Here is a 23,780-nt window from a genome sequence, read left to right as displayed (position 1 = left end):
TCCCCGTTCGCTCTGACGCACTTGCGACTCTCCCGTCCGCCCTCGTCGTTGACACCACCGTCATCAACAGCACACCGAGCAGCACAATGTCTGGCAGAATCGAGGAGATCATCGAGGACCCCCATGCGGGTCACACCCACACGCACGCCGACCCCGTCGTCGAGGACGATGCTGCCTCGTCTTCCGGCTCTGACGACGAGATCCCCGCCGGCGCCTCCGTCGCGGTCTACTCTCGCAACGAGAAGAAGGCCCGTAAGGCCATCACCAAGCTCGGTCTGAAGCCCGTCCCAGGGATCACCCGCGTTACCCTTCGCCGCTCGAAGAACATCCTCTTCGTTGTGTCGAACCCCGCCGTCTACCGCGCGCCTTCCTCCGGAGTGTACATCGTCTTCGGCGAGGCCAAGATCGAGGATCTCAGCCAAAATAACCTCGCGCAGCAGCTCCAGGCCGCGCAGCTCGCCGACTCCGGCGCCAAGGACTCTGCCGATGAGCCTGCGGCCACCGAGACCGAGAAAACTCCGGCCGCCAAGCCGGCTGCTCCGGCAGATGAGGACGGTGACGATGAAAACGTTGACGAGACCGGCATCGAGCCCAAGGACATCGATCTCGTCGCTACACAGGCTAATGTCTCGCGGGCAAAGGCCGTGAAGGCGCTCCGGAAAAATGACTTCGATATCGTTTCCAGGTGCGTGTGATCTTTATTTCTACATGCTTGATCCATACTAACTCAGATTCTAGTATCATGGACCTTACTACATAAGCGCTGCCGTCACTACCCAGTTTACGCAACTGCAACAACCAAAATAAACCAGTATCATAGTAGGAGACGGAGGTGCATTTGTTAGGGCGGTGGTGTGTGTAATGTACATACGCAAAAGAATAATCTTGTCGCTGCGACTATTTATTAAAACATGTGTTGTCATTACACTATTCCCGCATGCGAAGTGGCTACTCCCCGTCTGGTTTGGCAAATGTCTTTGTCCATTCCCGTGCTGCTGGGGTTAGTTATGTCCGAGTAGAAGAGGGCTATAGTGTGCATACCTGTGGCAATGGCGGACGGCTCGTCCTCCTTCCACCGCTGCGCCACGTCGTTTGCCAGAGGATCGTCCTGTGCGAGAGTTAGCTTATAAGAATCTTAGAGAGAAGTCGGATATCGTACAGGATTCGGGGCGCCGAGGAGAGCTTGCACGGAGAGCAGGATCGTGCGGATCTGCAGAGCGGGCGACCAGTTGTCTGCTACCTGTTAGCGTCTTGCCAATACTAAACTGTCACAATGAAGGAACTCACTCTTCAACACGTCTAGACAGATGCGGCCGAGCTTGTCGATGTTGGGATGATAGATCTTAGTCAAGAAACGGACCTTGGGGGCCACCATTGGGTACTCCTCCGGCAGGAAGAGCTCGAGCTTGAATACACCGCCTGTGTGATGTTAGTTGGTGCGTGCTGAAGTTGTGCGGAGAGTGCAAGTACGTACCCTCGTAGGGCGACTGGGAGGGCCCGTCGATGGTGACGTCAAAGTACCGCAAGTTCTCCTCGTGTGGGACTGCGGTGATGCCGGGAACGGGGTCGCTGACCAAGCGCTCGGTTTCCTGGTACAAATAGCGGTCAGTACATGAATGCAAAAGGAGTCGAGTGCACGACTATGGCGACATCGCGGAAAGACATGGATCGCGGGGGTAGGCCGAGCGGGAACAGACCTTGATGATGCGCTTTGGAAGCATGGACATGGCTGTGGCGCTGATCTAGGATGCACGGAGGTGTGATGTTGTGAGCAGTCGCTGGGGAGCAGCGGCGGCGGAAAGCGGCAGCAGCAGATTGTGATTGGGGGTGTGGGGGTGAAGTAGTGATGGCGATGGCGGTGGATTAGCGATAAACGACCGCGCGTGGCGGGAACGTGACCTTCTTGGAGTCCGCAACCATCACCACCACGTCCTCGGTCCCCACTCTACAGCACAATGATCGACTACTTCTCCGTCTTCACCACCGGTGGCATTGTACTCTGGCAGCAGGTCTACCAGCCGGTCTCTGCGACCATGCTCGACGCACTCGTCACCGACGCATTCATTGAAGACCGCAAGAAGAAGGCAAAGCCAGCTGCCCCGACCGACGCCTCTGCCCCCAGCGCGGCGTCGCTCACCCTCGACCGCTACACCATCCGCTGGACCACTGCTAACGACCTTGGCTTGATCTTTGTCGTGCGTCACCTTACTCCGTTGTTGTCGTCTCGCATCCCTGCTAACACACCCAGACTGTGTATCAATCGCTTCTCCAAATCACGTTCATCGATGAGCTTCTCTCTAGCGTTAAGAAGCTCTTCACTACCCTCTACGCTGAGGAGCTCAAGGACAAGGATGCAGAGACACTACCGGTCTGCAAGTTCGACGACTACTTCGCGGTGCGCTATGCCGAGCTCGAAAAGCTAGCTGCCGCAGGCGGCGGCGTCAGGGCACCCGTCTTAGTTGACGATGAGGAGGAAAAAGAAGAAGGAGAAGAAGTCGAAGACCACGTCGCGACCACATCCATCGCCGAAACAGCGCCGTCTACACCTTCATCTCCCTCGAAGCTGCCCAAACTCGGCAAACCGGGCCCCCGTCGCAGCGCTCGCAGTAACAAAAACCGCACGTCGACCGGCTCGCCTTTCAGCTCCGGCACAGACGACATCGCGGCGCCAAAGAAGTCCGGGAAGAAGAAATTGCGCAAGTGGGATTTCGATGGCACAGCGCGTGAGGCGGACAGCGACGAGGACGGCGTGCTTGATTTCTCGAGCGACAAGCCGCCGTCTGCGAAGACGGCGAAGAGTACTCAGCAGGAGCTCGAGGATGAGAAAGCGGCTGTGAAAAATTGGGGGGCAAAGAACAAGAGCGGGGATTTCATTCTGAAGGAGCTTTCGAACGAGATCAATACGATCCTCGCTACGTCCGCGAACAAATCGCCCAAGCCCGCGACCGCGACCTCATCTGCGCTCTCGTCAGGCTTCGACTACTTCAAGAAAATTATGGGCAGTAAGGCGCTCAACGAACAAGACCTCGACAAGGCGCTCGTCGGTATGAAGGATCACCTTATGAAGAAAAACGTCGCGCCAGAGGTGGCCCAGTATCTGTGCGACGTCGTGAGCAAGAATCTCGTCGGCACCAAGACTGGCAGCTGGAACTCCGTCGAGACCACTGTGCGCGCGACAATGGAAGATGCGCTGCGCAAGATCCTCACGCCGTCGACCTCGGTTGACCTCCTTCATGAGATCAACAGCGTCAACACCGCCAAACCTCCGCGGCCCTACGTGATCTCCGTTGTCGGTGTCAACGGTGTTGGTAAATCGACAAACCTCTCAAAAATCGCATTCTGGCTGCTGCAGAACAACAAAAAACTACTCGTCGCCGCATGCGACACCTTCCGTTCTGGCGCTGTCGAGCAGCTGCGTATTCACGTGCAGAAACTCACGCAGCTCTCAGCCGAGAGCGGCTCTGTGATCGAACTCTACGAGAAGGGCTACAACAAAGATGCGGCCGTCGTCGCGCGCGACGCGATTGCATACGGCAAGGACCACGGCTTCGACGTCGTGCTCATCGATACCGCCGGTCGCCGACACAACGACACGCGCTTGATGTCGTCCCTCGAGAAGTTTGCGAAGTACGCTAATCCCGATAAGATCGTCATGGTCGGCGAGGCGCTCGTGGGCACCGACTCCGTTGCGCAGGCGCGTAACTTTAACGCCGCGTTTGGAACCTCGCGGAATCTCGATTTCTTTTTGATCAGCAAGTGTGATACCGTAGGTGACATGATTGGAAGCATGGTCAACATGACGTACTCCACTGGCATTCCGGTGCTCTTTGTCGGCACCGGGCAGACGTACACTGACCTACGCACGCTCTCTGTGCCGTGGGCCGTTAACATGCTCATGAGCTAGATCGTACACTTACTGATACATTAATCATGTTGCAATCTATCAAAACCGTTTGACCTATTGAGGTTAGTAATGTCCTTGCGTCGCTTAGACGTAGTACTCACCATCTCGAATCCGCCGTTGGTATACCCACACTTTTCGTAGAACTTTTCGTTATGCGGCGAGCAATCCAAGATGTTCTATTCAGTCAGTTCATGATCGACCACATCATGAAGGGTAAACGCACTTTGTAGCAGCCGGATGCTTTACCGATGTGATCCAGCGCCTCGATAAGATGCTTGCCTAGATGCTTTCCTTGCTCCGACTTGGCGACTGCAATGTCCTCAATATGTCCGACCAAGCCGCATTCATGTATACTACCCACGTTAGCGAAAATTTCTCACACATCTCGCAATCAACATGACGTTGTTGCCGGCGTACGTACAATTTCCTTTCCACAAGCAACGTTCCAACCGCAACCACCTTCCTGGTCTCCATCTTCTCAAATACAACCATAAAATACTCGCCGGGTCGCGCTTTCATAAACTCGAAATGCGCGAGGAACTTGTCCTCGCTGATGTCACCGACGGTGGTCAGATCTTTGAGCACGTCGAGCACGCCGGCAGCGTAGTCGGAGGACGAGAGCGGACGCAGGATGTACGCCGGCGCGACAGCGGCGGCGACAGCGGGGGAGATGAAAGATTCAGTTGCGGGGAAGAGCAGCGGCATTTTGTGTACGGGGCGGTTAATTGCTGCGGGATCAGGAGGGCAAGGAGGAAGTGGTGGTGGTGGTGATGGTGTTAATGAACGTGTATGGCGCACAGAGCCGTCCAGCCGCACTTCTGTGCCCCGCGTTTTCGATGCGCGTAAACAGCTAATTTTAGCGCCTTTCGCAGATCTCGAATGCACGATCTGCTTAGATTCGCAGAAGTCGTAACTGAAGATAAAGAAAACAACCCGATCAGATGAACTTCACTGCGTGCGTGTGACCGCCGAGGCGAATACCCACAGCAAAGCCGTTCCGAGAGGGACTGGCAGTGGTCTGGAAAGACGCAATTGAGCACGCGTCCTCCATGGCATGATATATCTATTTACAAACCTGCAGCCTATTTAGTGCAAGTATCACTCCTCGGTTCGACTCGTTGCCGTTCGGCCTCCTACTTCGTCCTCTCGCCGCCATTGCTATCCCCACCACGGCCAAACTTGCGCTGCATCCACGCGGTTGTAGACTCGTCGCCCGCAATCCTAAACTCCTCGCTGTGAAGAATCTCCTCCATTTTCTGCCCTGCCGTCTCGCCTTCCCCCCCTTTCGGCGTCCGTTCCTTTGCTCGCGCCGTCACCTCCGCGATCTTGTGATCCGCGACGGTCTCTGCGCGCTGCAACAGCGCCGCGTCGTCGGCGCCGCCTCCCTCGCGTTTCCGCTGCGCGCGCATTTCCTCGATTATCCGCGCGACTTCTTCCTTGTGCAGCTTTTCTCTGTACTCCGGTTTCAGCTCGAGCGGCTGTGCCGGCTCGACGCGCATGCGAAGGAATGGGCGTTCGCCGTTTTCCATCTGCGGATCCGCATTTCGCGTGACCTACATCAAATATCAGCATACATCCACAAACATGTCCAGGCGACACCGGATAAGTAAATGGTACGTACGAGACTGTACGGTATTAGCTTGACACCGAAATATAACCCCATCACGCCGCCGATGAAGAGGGATAGCACGCGGCCACGCGTGAGCGCGGAATCTTTCCGTATATATGGACCTCTTGGAAAGCTCATTGTGGCGGTATTTCAGGGCCTGCAAGAATGCGGATCGCCGCCGTGGTCTGTGAGTGGGATTGCAGGTCGCAGTCTGCGGAGAGTGCGAACGCGAACTGAGAAGCTCTGATCAGATCACGTGAAGTACGGAACTTTGGACCCCGCGAGACGGTCGACGTTGCGATAATCGCGAAAGTTAGAGAAGTAATAAGTACCGAATGGAATAAATTATAGATTCGGTATCGGTTGGGTGCAATGTGCGCATCAGCAGTCGTTTCCTTGCGCTGTTGAACCACGATGGCCAGCACTCCCCTCGCGAAGATCAGCTTCGGCTCTCGCGATGTGCTTGATCTCCGTACCCGGGATTATCCATAGGCTACTAGAACCATACATAGTTCGTGTGGATGATCTGGCCTTGCCAGTAGGGAACGTAGTAAACTAGTGGTTTGCCATATCTTGCTGTGGAGAGCCGATTCTGTCGGTGATCTGTTGACTTGTTTGGGAATATGAAATTAGTTACGAAGTGCGCGTCGTCCCGGTACTTGGCTACTTAGGGAGCGGTTACTGCGTATAGGCGGGAATAGAATAGTATTTTGTTCCCATCCTAATTACAGAGATCACTGCAGAGTCCAAACGATCTGAGTCGATTATCTCATCTACACATTGGGACCTAGGGCAGGCGGGGCTGCACAGGCGTTGCTCAATCGTTTTGTACGATAGTCGCTGCTTGGAATGGCTCACTACTAGTTAGTGGCCACAAGGAGAGGATCAGTAGTGCATAACGCATCCTCAAGTGGCTACTGAATAGAAAGCGGCGAATATCTGTTTCTCTCTCGCGAGCGCTCAGAGAATAGCCACGCAACACCAGCAAGTGCGCATATACAGGACTTGTACCAACAACTCCAGAGTAAATCGTGCTACTCAGTGCCGAATCCGCAAAATTCAAGAGTCTCCACGCTCGTGGTCGAAACGCGATGCCAACTCGTGAAATTCGTGCAAGTTGTCAGTAAAATTAACTGGCTGCCCCCCCATTCCTAATTACACAATCACGACTGTGCTTCCGCGCCCATTATTACAGTCTCCACCTTGTCCTCTGTGGCACTGTTATGTCGGTGCTCAGAGTACAGCGCACTGCTTGCATGCCTTAGCAATATAGGACCGTCAGGACTGCATGCCGAGCATACCGAATTCCGCATTTTGCGTACAAAAATTTCTGCTTCAGAACGCTGAAGACGCACGCAAATCGCGAGAATTCGCAGCGAACGACGAATAACTGCGGCGATCGCGGTGCCGCCTGCTCTGCTCTGGTCAACGTATTTCGAACAAAGTTGCTGCTGCTGCCGTGCGGCATGCACAACTTCACCCCCTGTCTACGATGACGTGCCATAGGAAATCCCACCACACCACCACAACACACGTCTCATGATCGCTGCCGTGATGACGAGACGGGCATTGGTATCGGCCAGCTGTGGCGCCGACACGTCGCCCTCCAGAAATCGCAATGTCTCACGCACCACCGGCAGCCATGAGCCAACCGAGTGGGTCCCTCCAGTTCCCATTGACACTTCCCTGCCTCCCCGTGCCGGCGAAAAAATATGATCGATCGGAGTTTTTTGTCATAACCGCGAAACAACGTGCGTCCCGTTGACTCGCGCCGAGACGCGAAACAGGTTTATAATCATCCACCGTTTCAAGTCAGCAACTGCGAAAGTGATTAAACTGCACCGGAGAGTCTGGAACAATAATGTCATGGCAAGGACATTAGTATAGAGAGGTTCTCTAATTGGTTAGAGTAACCGACGAGCGCATTGAGGGCGCGATCGAGAAGATCAATCCAGAAACCGGTTGTGTTCCTCTTCACCGACTCCCTGAATTAGGCGAAAGTGTTTTGTACCAGCAACGCTCTGCGTCGGCGAGCACATCGCCACCAGCCGAACATGTGCCTTGAAAATCCCCTACTGCGCGCCGATGGCGGCGCAGCGCCCTGCTGCCGTGCTGCGTCTTGGACACCGGCACCCTGCAGGCGGTGCCTGTCACCACAATAACAACAATAATCCAAGCGCGGGTCGCCGTGCCCAGCGTTCTGGAAAATGAAATCCGAAGCGTGAGACGTGGCGCAGGCTGGCAGACCCGGCCGGCGCGAGCGGATACTTCCTGCTGGCTGCACGCTGCACACTGCACATGCAGCGGCAGCCCGCAGCCAGCTTCCCACTTCCCAGCACAGCAGCCGGCCAAACACAACGGCGGTGGCAGCGCTGTCCAGCGAAGAGATTACTGAATCTCGTTTAGCGGATGTGACAGGCCCGGGGCCGACAAGCGCCGAAACTATTTTACTCCAACCGCGGCGGCCCTGCAGTGTCTCTCGGCTGCCTCTCGCACAGCCCTGCCGAGTTCCCGCACACCCACATGTCCGCAACTTCCACACCCTGCGCTGCAATGTGCCGCATACTGTGCTGTGCTCGCCGCAGCCACCACTTACACCGCGGGTGTAGGCGTAACGCGGCCGGAGACGCAGAGGCTGCCGCCGCCCTGCTAACGGCGCTGGGCTGGTTAGGTTTCATAGCCGCACGGCCTGTCAAATAAGTTATTAGCTCGACGGAACTAGTTCGCGCGCTATCAAATTTTGCATAGTCCACCGCATATTCACGATGTTGACAGCTGCTGGTGCTGATGCTGGTGCTGCAGCGCGCAGCGCGCTGCACGCACTGCGTCCGCACGTGCGCTCGTTCGCAGTCTGCAGAGACAGCCATGCAGTTTTGCGCAGAGCGCGCTGCCTCCTGTGTGTGTCCGCTGTAGAAGGCCGTGTTCACAGCGCTGCGCGTTGGCTGGTGGGACTGGGAAGAGTAGTTAGCCGAGATCACTAATTAGCGAGCCAAATGCCCACAAGGAGTGCCGCGTCGATACCGCCCGGGAAGCTCACTAAATTTCGCACGGCTACCTGATTCTCAGAGCGCGGTGACTAGAACGCACCTCATTGGCCTCTATCCTCACAAGCACGACGGATGCGAATCGTGAATATGCGAAATTACAAGCTCAAAATACTTTTATTTCCCACCACGTCCTGACTAATGCTTCGTCGTCTTCTTCTGCTTCTCAATATGCGCCTGCAGAATCTTCTGCTTGTCCCTCAAACTGCGCTTGTTCTTCCCCTGCACGTCCTTCTTGTGGATCATCATAATGAAATTCTTCTTCCGCGCTTTCTCGCGGTTTGTCGTACTGTGCTCTTTCGCGTCCTTCTTGCGGCTGCGTTTGGACCCGAACTCGCGATCTTGCCTGCCTTCCATAACTTTCTCCATGCGCTCCTCGCGCTCTGCGCGTTGAGAACGGGGGCCGAGAAGCGAGGTTGCTTCCACGAGTTCCTCGTTGCGCGCGGCGGAGATGTTGGCGGTGGACGCGGGGGTCTTGGTGCCGAGGATCTTGTCGATGCCAGCCTTCGTGCGCAGTTCGTCGAGTTTCTGAAAGTCCGCGGGTGTGAGGATCTTCGTGGCCATGAGACTTAGTGCGGGGTCTTGCGCGGTGTTCGTAGCGGCGGTGGCTGCAGCGGTGGTGCTGGTCTTCGCCTTCTTCGCGGCTGGCTCTGCGTCGTCCTCATTGTCGCTGCCAACCACATCTGAATCCTTATCCGACCCAGCACCGTCGTCGTCCTCGTCGCCTGCGTCCTCGACATCGGAAACATCGTACTCCTTGTCGCTCTCGACGTCGATCCACCCTTCACTCCCTTCCTCGTCGTCCTCCACATTCCACCCGTCATCCTCGCTCTTGCCCACCACGCCCTCCCCGTTCTCGTTCGTCGTATCAAGGCCCTGTTCCTGCCGCCACTTCTCTAGTAGCTCAAGCCCTGGAACGCCCTCTACTATATTCTCCACGCCGTACTTGAGTCGCTTATCAACCCCATTCGCCGCGTTCGCGCTCATCTCCATCGCGGCGGTCTTGCCGCGATCCTTTCGCGCAAGTAACTCCGGCGCGACGGTACGATACAACCCGATCAGCGAGCGCGCGGCCATCATCACGGTCTTGGATTTCGAGCCTTTGTACTCGGTCAGATCTTGTAGTAAATCCGCCTCGATGGCGAGCGGACTACGCGTCAGGATCTCCCGAATCGTGTTGATTCCCGCGGCTGCGACTTCCGGCGCGACGCCGTCCGACACGAACTCGTCCGCGATCTTGCGGATCACGGGGGATAACACATCTGGCGGGACGAGATCATGCGACGCCTGTGCCGCACACGCCATGAACTTTGTAACGTCTCGCTGCTTCGGCGTCAGATACTTCAAAATATACGAATACACCCCCAAAACCGAAAGCTTGTGCACGCCGATAAGTCGCGACACAAGCGTAAGAATCTGAATCCGCTGCTCGAGGTTGAACTTGTTTGCGCCGCTTCGACTCAGCGACTGCGCAAATAGCTTCTCCGCGAAACCCTGCGGATCGTGCAACAAATGCAGAGCCGAGAAGTTCAGCTGAACCGGGAGATTGTCCCTGTTCTCCTTCCTTTTCAGTATCTTCTTCGCGTTCTCCAGCCTCTTCGCGCGCCGTCCGGATTTTTTGTTAACGCCCATCCGATGCTTCAACCCCGCGATCTGTGGCTGCGCGCCCGCGTCATCGTCTGAGCTCGCGCCGCCATCGTCGCTACTATCGTCGTCGCTATCAATCAACCCCTGCTTCCGCTTCGCCGTTTTCTCCTTCTCCTTATCCGCGCTCAAAAAGAACAGAACACCCGCGATTGCGACTTTTGTGTTGCCGTGAAGCGCGGCTTGCTTCATGATCTCCACCGCGCGCGCGTCGTCCCATATCCCTCGCCGCCATAACTCACGGGTAAGCTTGGCGGCCCATAACCCGTATGGACTAGCGGCGACGCCGTCGGAGGACTCGAGGAGCGTGAACAGCAATGTCTGCACGCTGCGATTCAACTTTGGCGCTTTTGCGTTGCGATTCTCGTGTTTCAGCAAACGCACCAATGTCGTGAATATGTCTTTGCGAAAGGACTTCGAATTCGACGTCGTCAACAGTGGGAACAAAACCTGAATCAGCCTATCCGACGTGATCACCCCGCGATTCCGCAGTAACACAAGAGACTGCACAAGCTTCTCCCTTAGCTCTGCCGAAATCACGGTATGGTGCTTACTCAACAAGTCCGCAATCTCCCCTGGAAATTCCGCCGTGTCCACAGGGTACAGCGGGCATACTTGCGCAATAAAACCCACTTGCTCAATGAACGACTCGATGTCGTGGAACGTTGTGGGATCAAGTAATAATATCTCAATCTGCGAGGCGTAGTGCCGGTACTGCACTAGGAATTCCTCCTTGTACGAGCTGTTCCTGTTAGAACCCGCTTCCACTCCTCCGCTGAACGGCGTCGTACTCACCCCGGATCGCGACGAACGAGGTTCTGCAACAGTGCAATGTTAGTCGGCAACAATGCCGCTCTTCTCCGCTTCGGCATATTTGGCGTTCTGAGTGTACAAGCCGCGCAGGGTGTAGCAGGCCTTCGGTGCGTGGACGCAGATCTCCCAAAATTTTTTTGTCCCGGCACTCGTTGGGAGTTTACACATTCTTCCCGTCCCACCAGCACCATTCCTCCAATGCTACCGTGCCGTCGGCCTCAAGATCAGATCTGTATGCAAGATATTATTGAACAGATAAAACAAGACATTCGGAGGCAAGATAGATGTGCATATAACCCACCCACTGCAACGTAGTAACTAGCAGCCTCGACGCTTTCGTCCCCTCATACAACTTTTCGCACATCTCCAATTAAAAATACACCGAACTCACGCAAAAAGTGGACAAATAGTGCATCTAATAATACAGGGTTGATTCTACAAATGATGAGGAATGAGCCGTCTAAAACATGAACACCGTGGCAAGAAGAGAGAGAAAACCAAGGACAAAAATACAGGATCCAGATTGAAATGGACGTGAGGGGTGTGGAGATGCAAGATGAGAAATAAGGAGAAAGCAAAAAGCGGCATACAAAAGACGGAAACCAACACCAAAGTACAGCATATGGGTAACATGAAGAATTTTATAACAAACGCCATATCAAGTGAAAGAAGAAGAGAGCTTTAAGATCGGAAGAGGAGCGAGTGCTGCGAGGACGGGTAGCCAGAGGAACCTTGGTTCTGCAAGGTCTGAGATTGCGATTGGTGTGCAGCCTGACTCTGTTGCGACATGGGATGCATCTGCTGGGAAAGCAGAGTGGGAGTCTGCTGGAGGGACTCTTTTTTCAGTGTGTACTGCGGCTGGTTCAGGTCGGACTGGCTAGGCATCCGCTGCATGCCGCTGAGCTGCAGGTCTAGCGGCGCGCTGCCCATCTGCATCTGCTGGATCTGGTTCTGCTGCTGGAACGGGGGCTGCTGGTGATGGAGAATCTGGTGCGTCTGCTGCTGCTGCTGCTGCTGCTGTTGCGGAATCTGGTGGAGATGGTGCTGCTGGAGGGACATATCGCGCATTTGCGAGTGCTGCGGCTGCTGAGACGACTGCTGCTGTGATTGCGTCGGTACCGCCTGCTGAGGCTGTGCGCGGGCACTATCGAGCCGTCTTCGCTCCGCGGCGGCCATAACCTGAGTGGTGCGCGTGTAGTTCGTGGGATGGTATAGAAACGACTTAATGTCGGCGACAAAGAGGGGATAGAGGAGGTCGACGATCTTCTCCTTGTTCGCAAAATCAAGGGCACGGTCGTACGGGATCCACACGCCCTTGAGGTGCATAGCGCCGACCTTGACGACGTGGCGCTGCTTTTCGCTCTTGAGAATTCCGTCGCGGCGGCCGCGCGTCATACCAGCCACATTGAGTAGTTTCGTTCCATTGACCATGTCGTTGTCCTCACGCCGGGCGACGCAAACGCCCTTTGCCTCGACCTGGAAACACAGCGTGCCCTCGTCCTCCCACAGCGTCGTCGTGACACGAGGCTTCATGCCGGGCGGCGCAAACTGACCGGTGGGGTCATGGGGTTGAGTCTGCGATGCGGGGGTGTGGGAGACGATGTGGTACGGAATGCCGCGCGACTGCGGGCCGGAGTACGTGTAGACTGGACCGCCGTGCATGTGCGCGGGGTTGCCAGGAATGTGGCCGGAACCGGGATGGAAGGGATGGCCGGAGACGAGCTGGTGGGAGCCCGGGGGCGTGGGTAGCTGCTGCAGCATGAGGGCGGGCTGGGAGGGGGGTTGCGGTTGAGGTTGGTGCTGAGGCTGTTGTTGCGACTGAGACTGCTGCTGCTGCTGCTGCTGCTGCTGTTGTTGCGGTTGTTGGTGCTGCTGCTGCTGCTGCTGCTGCTGCTGCTGCTGCTGCTGCTGCTGCTGTGACTGCTGCTGCTGACTGCCCATCATGGAGAACGGCGGCGTGGGCAATTGCTGCCCAAAGTCAGGATACCCCGCGGCACCGACATAATGCGAGGTGAAAGCATCGCCGGACGCTGCGCCCGGCCCGGGCAGGTAGTGCGCGCTGGCGCCAGCCGGATAGTGGAGGAAGTTGGGGTGGAGCGACGGCGTGGGCAAGAGGCCGACGGCGGAGGGGATGGCGGCGGCGGCCATGCCGGAGAGGCCGTTGACGCTTTGTATACCCAGGCCGCCAGAGGAAGGTTGCTGCTCGGTCATTCCTCCAGCATTCACTAGCGACGGGGGTGGTTAGCGGGGGCCGAGGGGAGGGTGGGGCGCAGAAAGACGCGAGAAGAGCAAAGTTTGATGCCGGCAGGCGTACGGCGGCCGCGTTTGACCACAGCGCGCCACGCGCCGAGGACAGCGCCCACGCAGCCCAATGCGCTGAACACAATGCAGAGGACAGTACGTACAAGGCTGAGGCGAGGAGACGAGGTTGCTGTCAAGGGGGGCGCACAGGAGGCCAGTGCAGGTGGAGGCCGACGGAGGAGCACGACGCGACGCGTAGGACGAGCAGAAACGGCGAGGAGGGCGGCGACGTGGAGTTTCGGCGAGGCAGCAGACGCAGCGGACAAGGCGGGGGCTGGTGCGGAGCGCTGCAGCGGGCAGAAGGAGCGACGACGGGTGGGCGGTGATGCAGCGCGGTGGGGCGCGGAGGTCGTGGTCGTGATCGTGGTCGTGCACGAGGGAGACGCGCGGGGGACGGCGAGAGGAGGCCGGGGATGAGGAGGAGGACGGGGAGGAAGAGTGCTGCAGAGCGGTGCGGGCGAAGAGTCTGCGGCGAGTCCAGCGGCGGAGCGGGCGGCGGCGGTGCGGGGCGAGCAGAAGAAGACACGACGAGGACGCGGGCGGAGCGGCGAGGCGCACTGCTGCTGCGCTGCGCTGCGCTGCGCCGCGCACCGCCGTCGCCGCCTCGCGACTTCCTCCCGCTTCTTCTGCTGCTGCTGCTGCTGCTGCTGGCACTGCGCTGCCAGTGCGCCCTCTCTACGGCCATGCTCTGCTCTCTGCTGAACAGGCCGGCACTCTCGCCTCTGCTGCGCCCTCGCTAACTGACCGATAACGTGCACCGCCGCAGCCGAACTCAATTGCCGCCTGCGCCACGCCGCGCCGGCGCCGCGGCTGGCCTGTCGCAGCGTCTCCTGCTCCCAGCGCACCAGCCACATCGCCCTCATGTGATGTTCGCCTGACCCGACCCTGGAATGGGCCTGCACCGCCGCGCAAGCGCCGACCCGCGCTGCGAGAGTGGCAGAAGCTTTCTGTCAAGATGGGCAGACGAGAACTCAAATCGCCCCGCTGCCCCAGCCCTCTGCGTCCTCCGCAGGGCGGCCGCGGCGGCGGCGCTGCGGAGGACGCCGCGACTGCTCCGGCGCAGTGCGCTGCGTCTGCGCTCGGCGGCAGCGAGACTGCGTGCCGTGGACTGCAGCACCCGGGCGGCACGTGCCCGCCTCCGCGCCGGCCGGCTGGCCAGACTAAAATTTGCAGTTCGCCCGGGTCGGCATATCTCGTTTCGGTCCGAGACATGCTGTCCCAAGCGGGCTGACCGCGGAGCGTCCGAGAGGCGCGCCGCACCACTCTGCCAGAGCGCAGCCGGTGCTGACCCGCAGCTTGGAAACCCCCAAAACGTGTTTTCGCAGGCCGCTCCTTTCAGCGGCGAGAGCACGCGCAGAGTGGCGCCTAGCGCCAGATCCGCCGCTCGCTTGCGCACACCAACCGCCCCTTTTCGCGTCGCACACACCCCAGTCACACGTCGGCCGGCTATTGTCTGCGAGTGCGAAAGTGGGGACGCGAAGCAGCGCCGAAGGGCCGGCTGCTCGTGTGGACCAGAGTCTGACATCTGCCGCTACCGCGTCGATCGCGTGAATCCGCAGGGCCGAGAGTGACCGCCCGTCACGGTTCGTTCGTCACTGCGCGCGCAGCACAGCGCCTGCGTCTCGTTCACACCATGCACTATCGCGTCGCAAGACCTCTGGAGACCACTCCGATCATGTGCGGGCGATCATGGCAACGCGAAACATGACCGATATTGGACGGACATCGCACGCGCAGGCCGTCTTGCTCGCAGGTCTGGCGCGCCCGCTGTTCATGGACCCGGACAACTGGTGCCGCCGCGAATCATCGACGACACCTGCTCTCAGCGCGACTTATCGTCTCCTCGGCAGTAGAGTCTCCTGCGAAGGAGGGCGGACTGGGTGTGCATCGACATCTTGACTGCCCTCTAATTCGTCGGAAAATATGTATTCCTCCGCCTCCGTCCGGCTCACCACCCCGCCACGTGCTCCCGCTCTCCAGCCCCTTCCACCGCCAGCGCTCGCAACAAAGCGCACCGTCAACACCATCCTCCACCGTCCCACACGGACGCGCCTCGCGATAGCGCTCACATGGTGCCTCCATCTGCAGAGTTTCGCACCAAAACTTAAGCGACGAAGCAGAACCGCGCCCGTCCGCCCATTGTCTCATGCTACCTCGCACAAGTTGCCCTGTCCGAGTCCCAGCGGCGCGCGAGAGACCCGTTGCATGCACTGTGAACGCGACGCAGATCGTCCATCATGCGCAGCAGAAAATGAAGCGCGAAATAACTTCATATAGCGTGGATCCATGATCTTGACACCCCGCAAATCAGCGCGCCGAGCATATGCGAGGTTCACGCGGTGCAGCAGCCTCAGACGTCTTCCGGCGCCTGCTTCCATGCATGGAAAAAAGCGCGCATAAACGTTCAAGCCGCATGTCGCTCGCGCACGCCCTGACTGTGCTCATGTCGCGGTTCGGCGCGCACCGGCGAGCTTCATGCATATTCTCCTCTGTATCCCCTTAATGCGCTTGCTGCGAGAGACGAGTTTCGCGAAACGTGAGGCGCGGCGGAGTGATGGCACAGGCTGGGTAAGTAAGCAAGGTTAGGGACGTACGCACCCCACGCTTGCAGCGCAATTGCAGGCGACAGTGCCGCAGTCCAAGGAGCCCGAGTCCCACGGTGATCGGTTGGCTCCAGGATAGGCCTACTGCGCACATCCTGTATGCACGCAGCACCAACAATATTCTCTGTGCACATGTCTCCCGCGTCGTTGGGTCTAGCCTCAAGCACTGTAGGTGCTACTGGCGTCCGCTGCACCGGCGTGGAACTGTGTCGCCCACGACGCCAGCCCTCCAACGCGTCGCCAATGCGCTTACTGCTATTCCATCGCCCGCCACCGACCGGCGCGAACGGACTACCGAGAGAGACAGCTGCTGCACGGCGCCGCGTCCTCCAGCGCTATAAGAGAATCCCTTGACACGCTGTTTCACTTCTTACACTACTTCACTAAGTCATATATGTCATCCTCCCTCGGCCCTCCACCCCTGCACACAACACCCCTAACAATATCCCTGTCGAACCACAACCGGCGTCACGACAACCTGTCAACTTTGAAAATCCCGTCACTCGCGCGTGTAACTAGCACGCACTCTACTGAACTGCCACAACCACAACCTGCAACGGGCTACAAAGGCCGAGGACCATGCTTGCAAGAAATCACATTTTCCACCGGTGTGCGTATTTTAAACTTCGTACGCACCACACTGCTGTCGGCGTCGGCGCGACCGCCGCGGAATATTCCGTGCCGCCAGCTGACTCTCATCGGCGTTCTCCGACGCTGCGGGCCGCAAGGCTGCAACCGGTCTCTCACGACCCTTGTAGATGCGGTTGCCATCTTGGCAGGTGATACCACCGCGCACAGGCTCTCAAGCCACGAATTGTGCACCCGGCGCAACAGGTGTCATGCACGTCACGTCACGACAACATCTGCTAGGGGTATCTGCGATGAGACGAGACGAAACAAGATGAGATGAGCGTGGGTCTGCCGGCGATCGATCAGTCGATCAGACATCGACATCGTGATGCGGATCTAAATTAGCATCATTTATGTACATACACAAAAAAAGAGAGAAACAATATAACGCGTCCGCCACCTCGTGGCCAGTTCCAAAATATAGTATACAGCCTTTTGAGTCGTCTGTGTATCTTATGTACCGGAGAGCCCTGTAGCATCACACCTTCTTCATGACAACCGAGTCGACATCAACGTCATCGTACTTACTAGGAAGCAACTGCATCTCCAGATCCTCCGACACACCGCTCGCGTCCCCTGCCGGCACCGCCGTGTACTCCCCCCGCTGCGTGCCGCTGCCAGCGGGTAGCGCACCGTCACTAGCTCCAGTCGCCTCCTGCTCGTCCTGGATCTTCTTCTGCATCTGATTGATCCGCATGGCGTTATACACGCCGATCGCAAACAGCGTGACAAACAGCCCCGAGATGTTAACCACGGTAAGACGGTCGCCGTACACCCCCGCAGCAGCAATGATGGTCATGACTTCCTTGAAAATACCCACAATCGACAAGGTAACCACATTCGTGCGGTGCAGCAAATAGAACTCCGACGCGGTCATCATGAACGCAATCACCCCCGGCGCGATCAAAATCATAAACCACAGCGCCAGCGGCTCTTTCTTCCACACCGGCGCGTGGATGAAATTGCCCACCCCTTCAATCGGCACCGCGAGCACAAACAGCGTAACGCACATCACCGGCGCGAGGTAGAAAATCACAGCAAACGGATTCGTCGTGGCTTCGTTGTGTTTGAGCAGCATCTGCGTGAGCGACCAACGGAAGCCAGAGAGCACTGCGGCAGTGAGCACGAGGAAGAAGCCGAAGACGACGAACTCGGTCTCTGAGGCAACCATCATGACGACACCAATAGTCATGACTGCGATTACCAAGATTAGTTTCACAGTCGGCTTTTCGAGGCGGAAGAGGAACGCGAAGAGCAACACGAAGATGAGGTTCGACGATTTCACCATTGCTGCCAGTGTTAGCGTGCGTATCTCAAACACGAACGGAGCACATACTGTAAAACGCCAGAGTGACAAACTCAAGCGCCATGTTTCCAAGTCCGATATCGGTACCAGTCGCGATACCACAAACTCCGACATGAGTTCTGCATTGGTAAGCGCCGCACATACAGCCAAACATTCGACAACATACATATACTTCTTCCAAGTCATTCTGGCCGCCGGCTTGGGACGTAATGACGGAAAGAAAAAGAGTACGCTTCCAGCAAGACAGGTCTGCGTGATCATGTGGATCGAGGTTGCGAATAGGGGGAATTTGAAGCCAAGATGAGCCGGCGAGAACATCCATTTGTTGTACTGTTTTGTTAGTCGCGATCCAAAACACGGAAGGACAACACGTACCAGAGAAATTGAGAGAGAGAAAAAGTACCACAGCAGAATGAACAACGAGTTGATGAGCACTTTCCGCAGCAGAATCGAAGTTGACTGCGCCTGCGTCGCACGCGGCACCACAGTAGCCGTAGTCTGCGTGAACGGATCCTCGTCGTCAAGATTAAACGCAATGGCGTCATCCAACTCGTTCTCCTCGTCCACCACTGCCGCGTCGGTCGAAAACCGTGTTCCGCTGTGCCGCAGCAGCGTACCCGACTGCCGCACCACTGCGCCTACGCTGGGATCAAAGCCATCGGTTGGAAACGACGTCGAGTTCACGAGGGAGGAGTTCCGTCGATGCGTGCGCGAGCCACCGCCGCCGTTGATATAAGCTGCTATCGATGCCACTGCTGCCGCGCCGACGACACCGGGGTCAGTGCTTGTCGGTGCGTGGTACGACGACGCCGGAAAGATGGGATCTGTGAGGGGGGGCGTATTGTGGTTCGACGCTCCAGGGGTATCAGCAAGCACCGGCGATTCGGGGGTGATAAGGTCCTCAATGGGCTCGTAGCGGCCATAGCGAGACATGATCGCGCGGGGGCGTGGGCAAGCGCGTGCCGTCGTCTGTCGGGCAGGTTGCGTGTGGATACAGCTCGTTCTAAGAACGAATGCGCAACGAAACGCTAGACGTACATGCACTGGTGCACCAGTAGCAGATATATGAACAAAAGAACGCGCAACACGGGATCACGAGGCGCACTGGTGGGTGCAGGTGGCGGAGAGGCGGCAGCGTGGATCGAGGAGGACGACGGACGGCCTGACTGAGAGGCGCGCCGCAGGCTGCGCGATGGCCGCCTCGACCACGACCGACCCCGCCACGCGCCACTTTGCGCGGAACGCGAGCTGCCTAGAGGGGAAATAGCAGACATTGCACCCGCAGCAGAGCGCAATGGACGTAAGCCAACTGTCTGTACTTACTCTGCCCACCATCCGCCATCGCATGCAAGCGGTTGCCGCATTCGCGCGCCCACAAACCTTAAGCAACGGAAAGTTGCGCTTGTCACTGACGCTGCGCCTGCTGCTCAATCCGCAGGCGCAAGAGTATGGAGACACGATTCGCCCGGAGTGCTATCCACATTCTTTGTATTGATACCAACCCAGCGCAGGACCGGTAGTACTATGCATGCGTCGCGCGGAACGAATGGGAACGCCGGCATTGACGACGACGCCGACGACCGCGCGGATACGTGGGAGGAACAGGAAGACAGTACACACGACGACGACGACGGCGACGCGAATGCTGCGAATGCAGGCGGTGACGACGACGACGACGACGACGGACACACGTCGACGCATGTGGTTGCGCGTCTCACGCTCGGTCTCGGCGCAATGTACGAGGCGCTGCGCAAGGTCGACGCGCGCACTGTTCGTGAGACCCTCGTGAAGCCCGCACCGCCAACCCCAGGCCACAATGCCGCCTCCGCCGACGAGGAGCTTATTCTCATGCACCGCTATCGAGTCATCCGCACCCTTGGCGCCGGTGCCTTTGCAACCACCTTCCTCGCACAAGATCTCTTCCTCAGTACACCGTCACGCGCACGGTACGTTGCCATCAAACGACTCGCGCGAGAATACAACGCTATAGGCGTGCACGAGGCCGGTGTCCTGCGCTCGCTCCGGCACAAATCTGTTGCGGCATATTTCGCGGACTACGTCGCTTCGTTTTACAGCCGCGGCAGCGTGCACCTCGTGCTTGAATGTCTTGACGCAGGAAGGCAGGTACGGTTACCATGTTGCACGCACGGCGGTGTCGGACACGTGTCGGTATCGTGTCCGGCACGAGTGCATGCACTCGCGAAAGTCGCGGTGCAATTACTCTCTGGACTGCATGGACTACACACTCTCGGCTGGATCCACGCAGATCTGAAGCCCGAGAACCTGATGTACTCCCACGGTGCAGCAGGAAGAGTGAAGATAATCGACCTTGGCAACGCAGTCAACCCGTCCAGTCTCAGTGCGTACTTTGACGACTTTGATATCCAATCTGTGGGCTATCGAGCACCAGAGGTGTTATTAGGCGACCGCGGTTTTGACGCACGGATTGACGTGTGGAGTGTCGGCGTGCTGTTGCTTGAGTTGCTACTCGGTGAGAATGAGGAGAATTTGCTTGGACGGGTGGGCGAGGATCGTACGGATGGTAGGATTATTACCGGGGGGACGAGGGCGGAGGTGGTTGCGGTGGTGCGGAGGTGGTTTGGCAGTGTGGATTGCTATTCGACTTCCGGCACGTTATGGGCAGTTGCGACCACCGCCGCGCCGACACCTGTACGGGATGCGAAACCAGCGGAACCACAAACTCCTACGACCACGACGACGCATGAGGACACACAGCGCCGCCAATCCCACGCGGGCAGCTCAGGCGGGAGCACACACAAACGACGCCGTCCTGCAGATGCTGCGATTATTCGGGACTACGTCCGGAGGAGGCGGAGCAAGGCGAGCGAAAAGAAGGAGAAGATGCCTATGCCATCGCCTGCGCGGTCATCGGTGGGCGTCTCACCGAACACGTTGCACAAGGAGCAGGTGAAAGTAGCGACGGAATCCCTGCAGCAGCATTTGTCGAGTCCGCAGTTGCGGTTTTCGTCATCGTCTCCACCTGCGCGGGCGGCCAAGAGGGATTCGACGATGAAGCCGATTGCGCCTTCTCCTCCTCCGCCGCCACCATCAGCGCCACGCGCGGTAAGGCCGTCAACTGTGCCACTGCTACATCAATTTCTAAATGACCCGCGACAGCTCGGCATGGCGCAGTTTCTCGGACGGCTACTAACTATTGACTACAATAAGCGACCCACCGCAGCCGAAGCATTACGGGACCAGTTCTTGACCGGGGAGCTACTCGGCACTTGGGGTGACGTGTTGCTATGCGGGGACTGATTGTAATGCAAGGAGTGTACACTAGATATTGGTTACGGAGTTCGATAGGTATTAATTAGGTTGTATTATTCAAAAGTATAGTACACGGTGATTATGAGATGACGCATGAGTCTTTGCTGTCGCGTTTTGAGCCGACGCCAAGTTTGCTGAGGGAGGGCCGCTTCGCGGTGTTACTGTGGGTGTTGTCGCTAGAGGCCGAGTCGTGGCTGCCGGCGCCGCGTCGACGGTCGTCGGATTTGTGATGGCTGCCGTTGCGCGCCGTTGAGGTCGGTTTGGGCGAGCCAGGGGGGGTTTTGCCTTCGATCGCGGCACGTTTAGCGAGGCGCGCTTTGCGCGTGATCTTGACGGCTTCGGTGAAGGCGCGCTCGACGTTGATGTTGTTTTTCGCGGAAGCCTCGAAGAACTCGCAATTGAGCTTCTTTGCCAGCGCGGAGCCTTCTTGGTAGGACACCTCTCGCTCGGTTACGCGGTCTGATTTTGTGCCGATGATGATGAACGGGACCGCGTCTTCAGGGGTCGCTGGGTGCTTGAGACGCTCGATCTGCGAAAGAATGACCGGGATGCGGTTATAGGACGTGCGGGATGTGATGGCATAGACAAGGACAAAGCCTTCACCGTCGCGGATCCACTGGTCCTTGAGCGCGGAGTACTCTTCTTGCCCCGCAGTGTCGAGGATCTCGAGCGCGCAGTTCTGGTGGTCTATGATGACCTGCTTGCGATACGAGTCTTCGATGGTGGGGTCATATGTCTCGACGAAGTGACTAAGACAGAGCTGCGGGAGTGAGTGGGTGACTGTAGAGAGGGCCGGTAGACGGGTATGAGGGAAAAGCGCACTTGCATGGTTAAGGCTGTCTTGCCAACGCCGCCGTCGCCGAGTACGACGAGCTTGTACGGCGCGTTCTCCTTGCGGAGCGCCATGTGGGAATAGAAAAGACCGCTGCGACAGCACGCAGAGCGGCGTGTGCGGTGATTCCTTCGTGTTGTCGAGAAGAGAGTGGGGAAGGGGGTTGACCGAGGGGTTTGGGCCGAGCGGAGAGTGGGAGTGTACGCACGCGTTTCTCGCGATCGCGACGACGACGGGCGCGATAAGCACCGGAAGCGGCCACACTGCAACCGACTAGGGTTTTGGGCTTCTTCTGCACTGCTTCGAGACAGGTTCTACGGTGTGTAAATGGTGACGAGTCCAGCTACTTAGTTTACTTCTTTGGACCTGGCACTGCAGAGACGTTATGGCTACGACAACGGGATTGGACACGGAACGTGCCGGCGGAGGTGATGGCGCCAGTGACGGGTTTGATGCGATCGGACCGCAAGATCGTAAGTGGTATAAACTGTAATTTTACTGGACATATAACTAAACCTATACACAAATAAGAATCCAATGGATTCGCCCAGGCCCTCTTGAGGCGTGATACACCTGTATTTTGTTCGCAGCACATGCTGCCGGAGACAGTAGTGGGAGGCTCTTGGGTAGATGGAGTACGTTGCAACCGGATAATGCAAAAATTTTGAGAATTAGGAGGGCGAGGGCGAGGATCAATGCAGCGGGAACATGTGCGTCATGGAGCTCGATTGAGGGATGGAGTCGGATGGCGGGGAGTCGGCCAGAAACGTGTAGTCAAGACTGTGAGAAAGACATCGGTGTGCGCGGGTCGGCTTAGTACGTGTCCGCGCCGGCGCTGTTGACGCTATCGATCTCGCTGACATCGAGACCGCGGTACCGGTAGCGCGGGGGCAAGTCGTTGCGCGAAAAGTACTCGCCGGGAGCGGCAGCGATGCTGCCGCTCAGGCGCGCGGAGGTCGATAGCGGGCCATGCTGGTGCGCCTGCAGCCTGTACTGCGCAAACGAGGAGGGGAGCTCTTTATGAGGGTCCTGCGAATGCAGATGGGGAGTATGGTCGATGTGTTCTGGGTGTTGTTAGTGTGCGGAGAGAGAGTGATATCGGCGAGAAAACCGGTGGTGCCGGGAGGTATACGTACCGGGATAGACACGCTTTCCGAGAAACTTGATGAGGGGGACGTGGCGAGCGACGGCAGTGGGGCGCATTGTGAATGGGATAGGCGGTGGTGGATTGAGTGCGTGCTGTGTGATGGTGGTGGAGTTGATGGTGACGCTGGAGGCGGGCGAAGAGCAGAGGAAGTCGCCGAATTTAAGCGCGGCGGCGACGCTCAGCCAATTGTGTTTCTACATCGCAGAAGCCCTTTTTTTTTTCCGTTCACTTGCATAGTTTGAGACAGCGACCCCGCCTTTAATTTTGCACCGCGTGTTCAAAAGAAAACCTTTGCTCTACGCCTTCTGATCGTCCGTGATCTCGGGAAAGTCGCCGTTGCATGCGCCCATCGTCCACTCTGTCGTGGCGGCCCTCTACGGTCCGTTTGCTGCGGTCGTTGAGACGACGAGAAGAGGGGGAAAGCGGGGTATGAGCATGAAGAATGACGTCGCTTCCCCGCACGCAGCGCATGAAATCTCGCGATCTTTCTCAGTCCTCAGGCGACTGTTTATTACTCAACTAGACCCCCCATATTGCCGCATCACACAGGCATGAACAACCGTCAATCTCAGTAACAAAACGTGCCGCAAGGGTGGTGAATGTGCCGGCACTGTCCACATCGCCCGGCAGAACGCCTCCCCAAAGAGAGGCACCCC

General features: G+C 57.6%; 12 protein-coding genes across 12 annotated transcripts; 3 read left to right on the top strand and 9 right to left on the bottom strand.

Annotated features, from left to right (window-relative positions):
- Positions 1-40: 40 nt before the first annotated feature.
- On the top strand, positions 41-911 carry V1518DRAFT_442347 (NAC domain-containing protein). Its single transcript, XM_066906439.1, has 2 exons — positions 41-685; positions 739-911. The coding sequence occupies exons 1-2, from the start codon at positions 87-89 to the stop codon at positions 758-760; spliced, it is 621 nt and encodes a 206-aa protein (XP_066757781.1). The 5' UTR covers positions 41-86; the 3' UTR covers positions 761-911.
- Positions 865-1,859, bottom strand: V1518DRAFT_420845 (ubiquitin-conjugating enzyme/RWD-like protein). The gene is made up of 6 exons (XM_066905087.1): positions 1,698-1,859; positions 1,475-1,589; positions 1,288-1,419; positions 1,160-1,233; positions 1,042-1,108; positions 865-992 (listed from the first exon to the last, which is right to left on the bottom strand). Exons 1-6 carry the CDS (start codon positions 1,725-1,727, stop codon positions 949-951), a joined length of 462 nt encoding a protein of 153 aa, XP_066757780.1. The 5' UTR covers positions 1,728-1,859; the 3' UTR covers positions 865-948.
- V1518DRAFT_434774 (SRP54-type protein) lies at positions 1,828-4,075 on the top strand. Its single transcript, XM_066906255.1, has 2 exons — positions 1,828-2,195; positions 2,249-4,075. The coding sequence occupies exons 1-2, from the start codon at positions 1,956-1,958 to the stop codon at positions 3,902-3,904; spliced, it is 1,896 nt and encodes a 631-aa protein (XP_066757779.1). The 5' UTR covers positions 1,828-1,955; the 3' UTR covers positions 3,905-4,075.
- V1518DRAFT_445652 (acyl-CoA N-acyltransferase) lies at positions 3,925-4,927 on the bottom strand (the record flags this gene model as incomplete). The annotated part of the gene is made up of 3 exons (XM_066906465.1): positions 4,326-4,927; positions 4,128-4,257; positions 3,925-4,080 (listed from the first exon to the last, which is right to left on the bottom strand). Exons 1-3 carry the CDS (start codon positions 4,607-4,609, stop codon positions 3,925-3,927), a joined length of 570 nt encoding a protein of 189 aa, XP_066757778.1. The 5' UTR covers positions 4,610-4,927.
- On the bottom strand, positions 4,688-6,134 carry V1518DRAFT_434772 (uncharacterized protein). Its single transcript, XM_066906254.1, has 3 exons — positions 5,526-6,134; positions 4,980-5,457; positions 4,688-4,922 (listed from the first exon to the last, which is right to left on the bottom strand). The coding sequence occupies exons 1-2, from the start codon at positions 5,649-5,651 to the stop codon at positions 5,038-5,040; spliced, it is 546 nt and encodes a 181-aa protein (XP_066757777.1). The 5' UTR covers positions 5,652-6,134; the 3' UTR covers positions 4,688-4,922; positions 4,980-5,037.
- Positions 6,135-8,655: 2,521 nt separating this feature from the next.
- Positions 8,656-11,196, bottom strand: V1518DRAFT_420833 (SDA1-domain-containing protein). Its single transcript, XM_066905086.1, has 2 exons — positions 10,997-11,196; positions 8,656-10,943 (listed from the first exon to the last, which is right to left on the bottom strand). Exons 1-2 carry the CDS (start codon positions 11,071-11,073, stop codon positions 8,696-8,698), a joined length of 2,325 nt encoding a protein of 774 aa, XP_066757776.1. The 5' UTR covers positions 11,074-11,196; the 3' UTR covers positions 8,656-8,695.
- V1518DRAFT_420831 (uncharacterized protein) lies at positions 11,197-11,938 on the bottom strand. The gene has a single exon (XM_066905085.1). It carries the CDS (start codon positions 11,669-11,671, stop codon positions 11,450-11,452), a length of 222 nt encoding a protein of 73 aa, XP_066757775.1. The 5' UTR covers positions 11,672-11,938; the 3' UTR covers positions 11,197-11,449.
- On the bottom strand, positions 11,513-13,337 carry V1518DRAFT_81432 (uncharacterized protein). The gene has a single exon (XM_066906684.1). It carries the CDS (start codon positions 13,223-13,225, stop codon positions 11,696-11,698), a length of 1,530 nt encoding a protein of 509 aa, XP_066757774.1. The 5' UTR covers positions 13,226-13,337; the 3' UTR covers positions 11,513-11,695.
- A 3,590-nt stretch (positions 13,338-16,927) lies between these two features.
- On the bottom strand, positions 16,928-19,035 carry V1518DRAFT_81010 (triose-phosphate transporter family-domain-containing protein). The gene is made up of 4 exons (XM_066906682.1): positions 18,230-19,035; positions 18,021-18,184; positions 17,885-17,973; positions 16,928-17,838 (listed from the first exon to the last, which is right to left on the bottom strand). The coding sequence occupies exons 1-4, from the start codon at positions 18,785-18,787 to the stop codon at positions 17,027-17,029; spliced, it is 1,623 nt and encodes a 540-aa protein (XP_066757773.1). The 5' UTR covers positions 18,788-19,035; the 3' UTR covers positions 16,928-17,026.
- A 21-nt stretch (positions 19,036-19,056) lies between these two features.
- On the top strand, positions 19,057-21,329 carry V1518DRAFT_420822 (kinase-like domain-containing protein). Its single transcript, XM_066905084.1, has 2 exons — positions 19,057-20,938; positions 20,993-21,329. The coding sequence occupies exons 1-2, from the start codon at positions 19,379-19,381 to the stop codon at positions 21,131-21,133; spliced, it is 1,701 nt and encodes a 566-aa protein (XP_066757772.1). The 5' UTR covers positions 19,057-19,378; the 3' UTR covers positions 21,134-21,329.
- On the bottom strand, positions 21,181-22,281 carry V1518DRAFT_420820 (GTPase NRas precursor). Its single transcript, XM_066905083.1, has 2 exons — positions 21,968-22,281; positions 21,181-21,905 (listed from the first exon to the last, which is right to left on the bottom strand). Exons 1-2 carry the CDS (start codon positions 22,049-22,051, stop codon positions 21,225-21,227), a joined length of 765 nt encoding a protein of 254 aa, XP_066757771.1. The 5' UTR covers positions 22,052-22,281; the 3' UTR covers positions 21,181-21,224.
- Positions 22,282-22,451: 170 nt separating this feature from the next.
- Positions 22,452-23,253, bottom strand: V1518DRAFT_420819 (uncharacterized protein). Its single transcript, XM_066905082.1, has 2 exons — positions 23,114-23,253; positions 22,452-23,041 (listed from the first exon to the last, which is right to left on the bottom strand). The coding sequence occupies exons 1-2, from the start codon at positions 23,178-23,180 to the stop codon at positions 22,791-22,793; spliced, it is 318 nt and encodes a 105-aa protein (XP_066757770.1). The 5' UTR covers positions 23,181-23,253; the 3' UTR covers positions 22,452-22,790.
- Positions 23,254-23,780: the final 527 nt, after the last annotated feature.

This window comes from Limtongia smithiae (assembly GCF_038497785.1).
Source record: "Limtongia smithiae strain NRRL Y-17922 unplaced genomic scaffold V1518scaffold_11, whole genome shotgun sequence".
In the NCBI taxonomy this organism is placed as follows: domain Eukaryota; kingdom Fungi; phylum Ascomycota; class Lipomycetes; order Lipomycetales; family Lipomycetaceae; genus Limtongia; species Limtongia smithiae.
Note: the sequence above shows the minus strand (reverse complement) of the source record. Positions and strands in the feature narration are given on the sequence as shown.

Bases quoted from the DNA above. Each gene is read 5' to 3' on its own strand.
- V1518DRAFT_420820 (XM_066905083.1), bottom strand. From the start codon at position 22,051: ATGGCGCTCCGCAAGGAGAACGCGCCGTACAAGCTCGTCGTACTCGGC. The intron at 21,906-21,967 runs GTGCGCTTTTCC...TCACTCCCGCAG, and splicing joins AGACAGCCTTAACCATGCAA to CTCTGTCTTAGTCACTTCGT.
- V1518DRAFT_81010 (XM_066906682.1), bottom strand. From the start codon at position 18,787: ATGTCTCGCTATGGCCGCTACGAGCCCATTGAGGACCTTATCACCCCC. The intron at 18,185-18,229 runs GTACGTGTTGTC...CTAACAAAACAG, and splicing joins TCTCTCTCTCAATTTCTCTG to TACAACAAATGGATGTTCTC. The intron at 17,974-18,020 runs GTATGTTGTCGA...TTACCAATGCAG, and splicing joins ATGACTTGGAAGAAGTATAT to AACTCATGTCGGAGTTTGTG.
- V1518DRAFT_420833 (XM_066905086.1), bottom strand. From the start codon at position 11,073: ATGCCGAAGCGGAGAAGAGCGGCATTGTTGCCGACTAACATTGCACTG. The intron at 10,944-10,996 runs GTGAGTACGACG...TAACAGGAACAG, and splicing joins CTCGTTCGTCGCGATCCGGG to CTCGTACAAGGAGGAATTCC.
- V1518DRAFT_81432 (XM_066906684.1), bottom strand. From the start codon at position 13,225: ATGACCGAGCAGCAACCTTCCTCTGGCGGCCTGGGTATACAAAGCGTC.
- V1518DRAFT_420831 (XM_066905085.1), bottom strand. From the start codon at position 11,671: ATGGCGTTTGTTATAAAATTCTTCATGTTACCCATATGCTGTACTTTG.
- V1518DRAFT_442347 (XM_066906439.1), top strand. From the start codon at position 87: ATGTCTGGCAGAATCGAGGAGATCATCGAGGACCCCCATGCGGGTCAC. The intron at 686-738 runs GTGCGTGTGATC...CTCAGATTCTAG, and splicing joins GACTTCGATATCGTTTCCAG to TATCATGGACCTTACTACAT.
- V1518DRAFT_434774 (XM_066906255.1), top strand. From the start codon at position 1,956: ATGATCGACTACTTCTCCGTCTTCACCACCGGTGGCATTGTACTCTGG. The intron at 2,196-2,248 runs GTGCGTCACCTT...TAACACACCCAG, and splicing joins ACCTTGGCTTGATCTTTGTC to ACTGTGTATCAATCGCTTCT.
- V1518DRAFT_420822 (XM_066905084.1), top strand. From the start codon at position 19,379: ATGCATGCGTCGCGCGGAACGAATGGGAACGCCGGCATTGACGACGAC. The intron at 20,939-20,992 runs GTAAGGCCGTCA...GACCCGCGACAG, and splicing joins CACCATCAGCGCCACGCGCG to CTCGGCATGGCGCAGTTTCT.
- V1518DRAFT_420845 (XM_066905087.1), bottom strand. From the start codon at position 1,727: ATGTCCATGCTTCCAAAGCGCATCATCAAG. The intron at 1,420-1,474 runs GTACGTACTTGC...AACATCACACAG, and splicing joins CTCCCAGTCGCCCTACGAGG to GCGGTGTATTCAAGCTCGAG. The intron at 993-1,041 runs GTATGCACACTA...TAACCCCAGCAG, and splicing joins GCCGTCCGCCATTGCCACAG to CACGGGAATGGACAAAGACA.
- V1518DRAFT_434772 (XM_066906254.1), bottom strand. From the start codon at position 5,651: ATGAGCTTTCCAAGAGGTCCATATATACGGAAAGATTCCGCGCTCACG. The intron at 5,458-5,525 runs GTACGTACCATT...TATTTGATGTAG, and splicing joins AGCTAATACCGTACAGTCTC to GTCACGCGAAATGCGGATCC.
- V1518DRAFT_420819 (XM_066905082.1), bottom strand. From the start codon at position 23,180: ATGCGCCCCACTGCCGTCGCTCGCCACGTCCCCCTCATCAAGTTTCTC. The intron at 23,042-23,113 runs GTACGTATACCT...AACAACACCCAG, and splicing joins CGGAAAGCGTGTCTATCCCG to AACACATCGACCATACTCCC.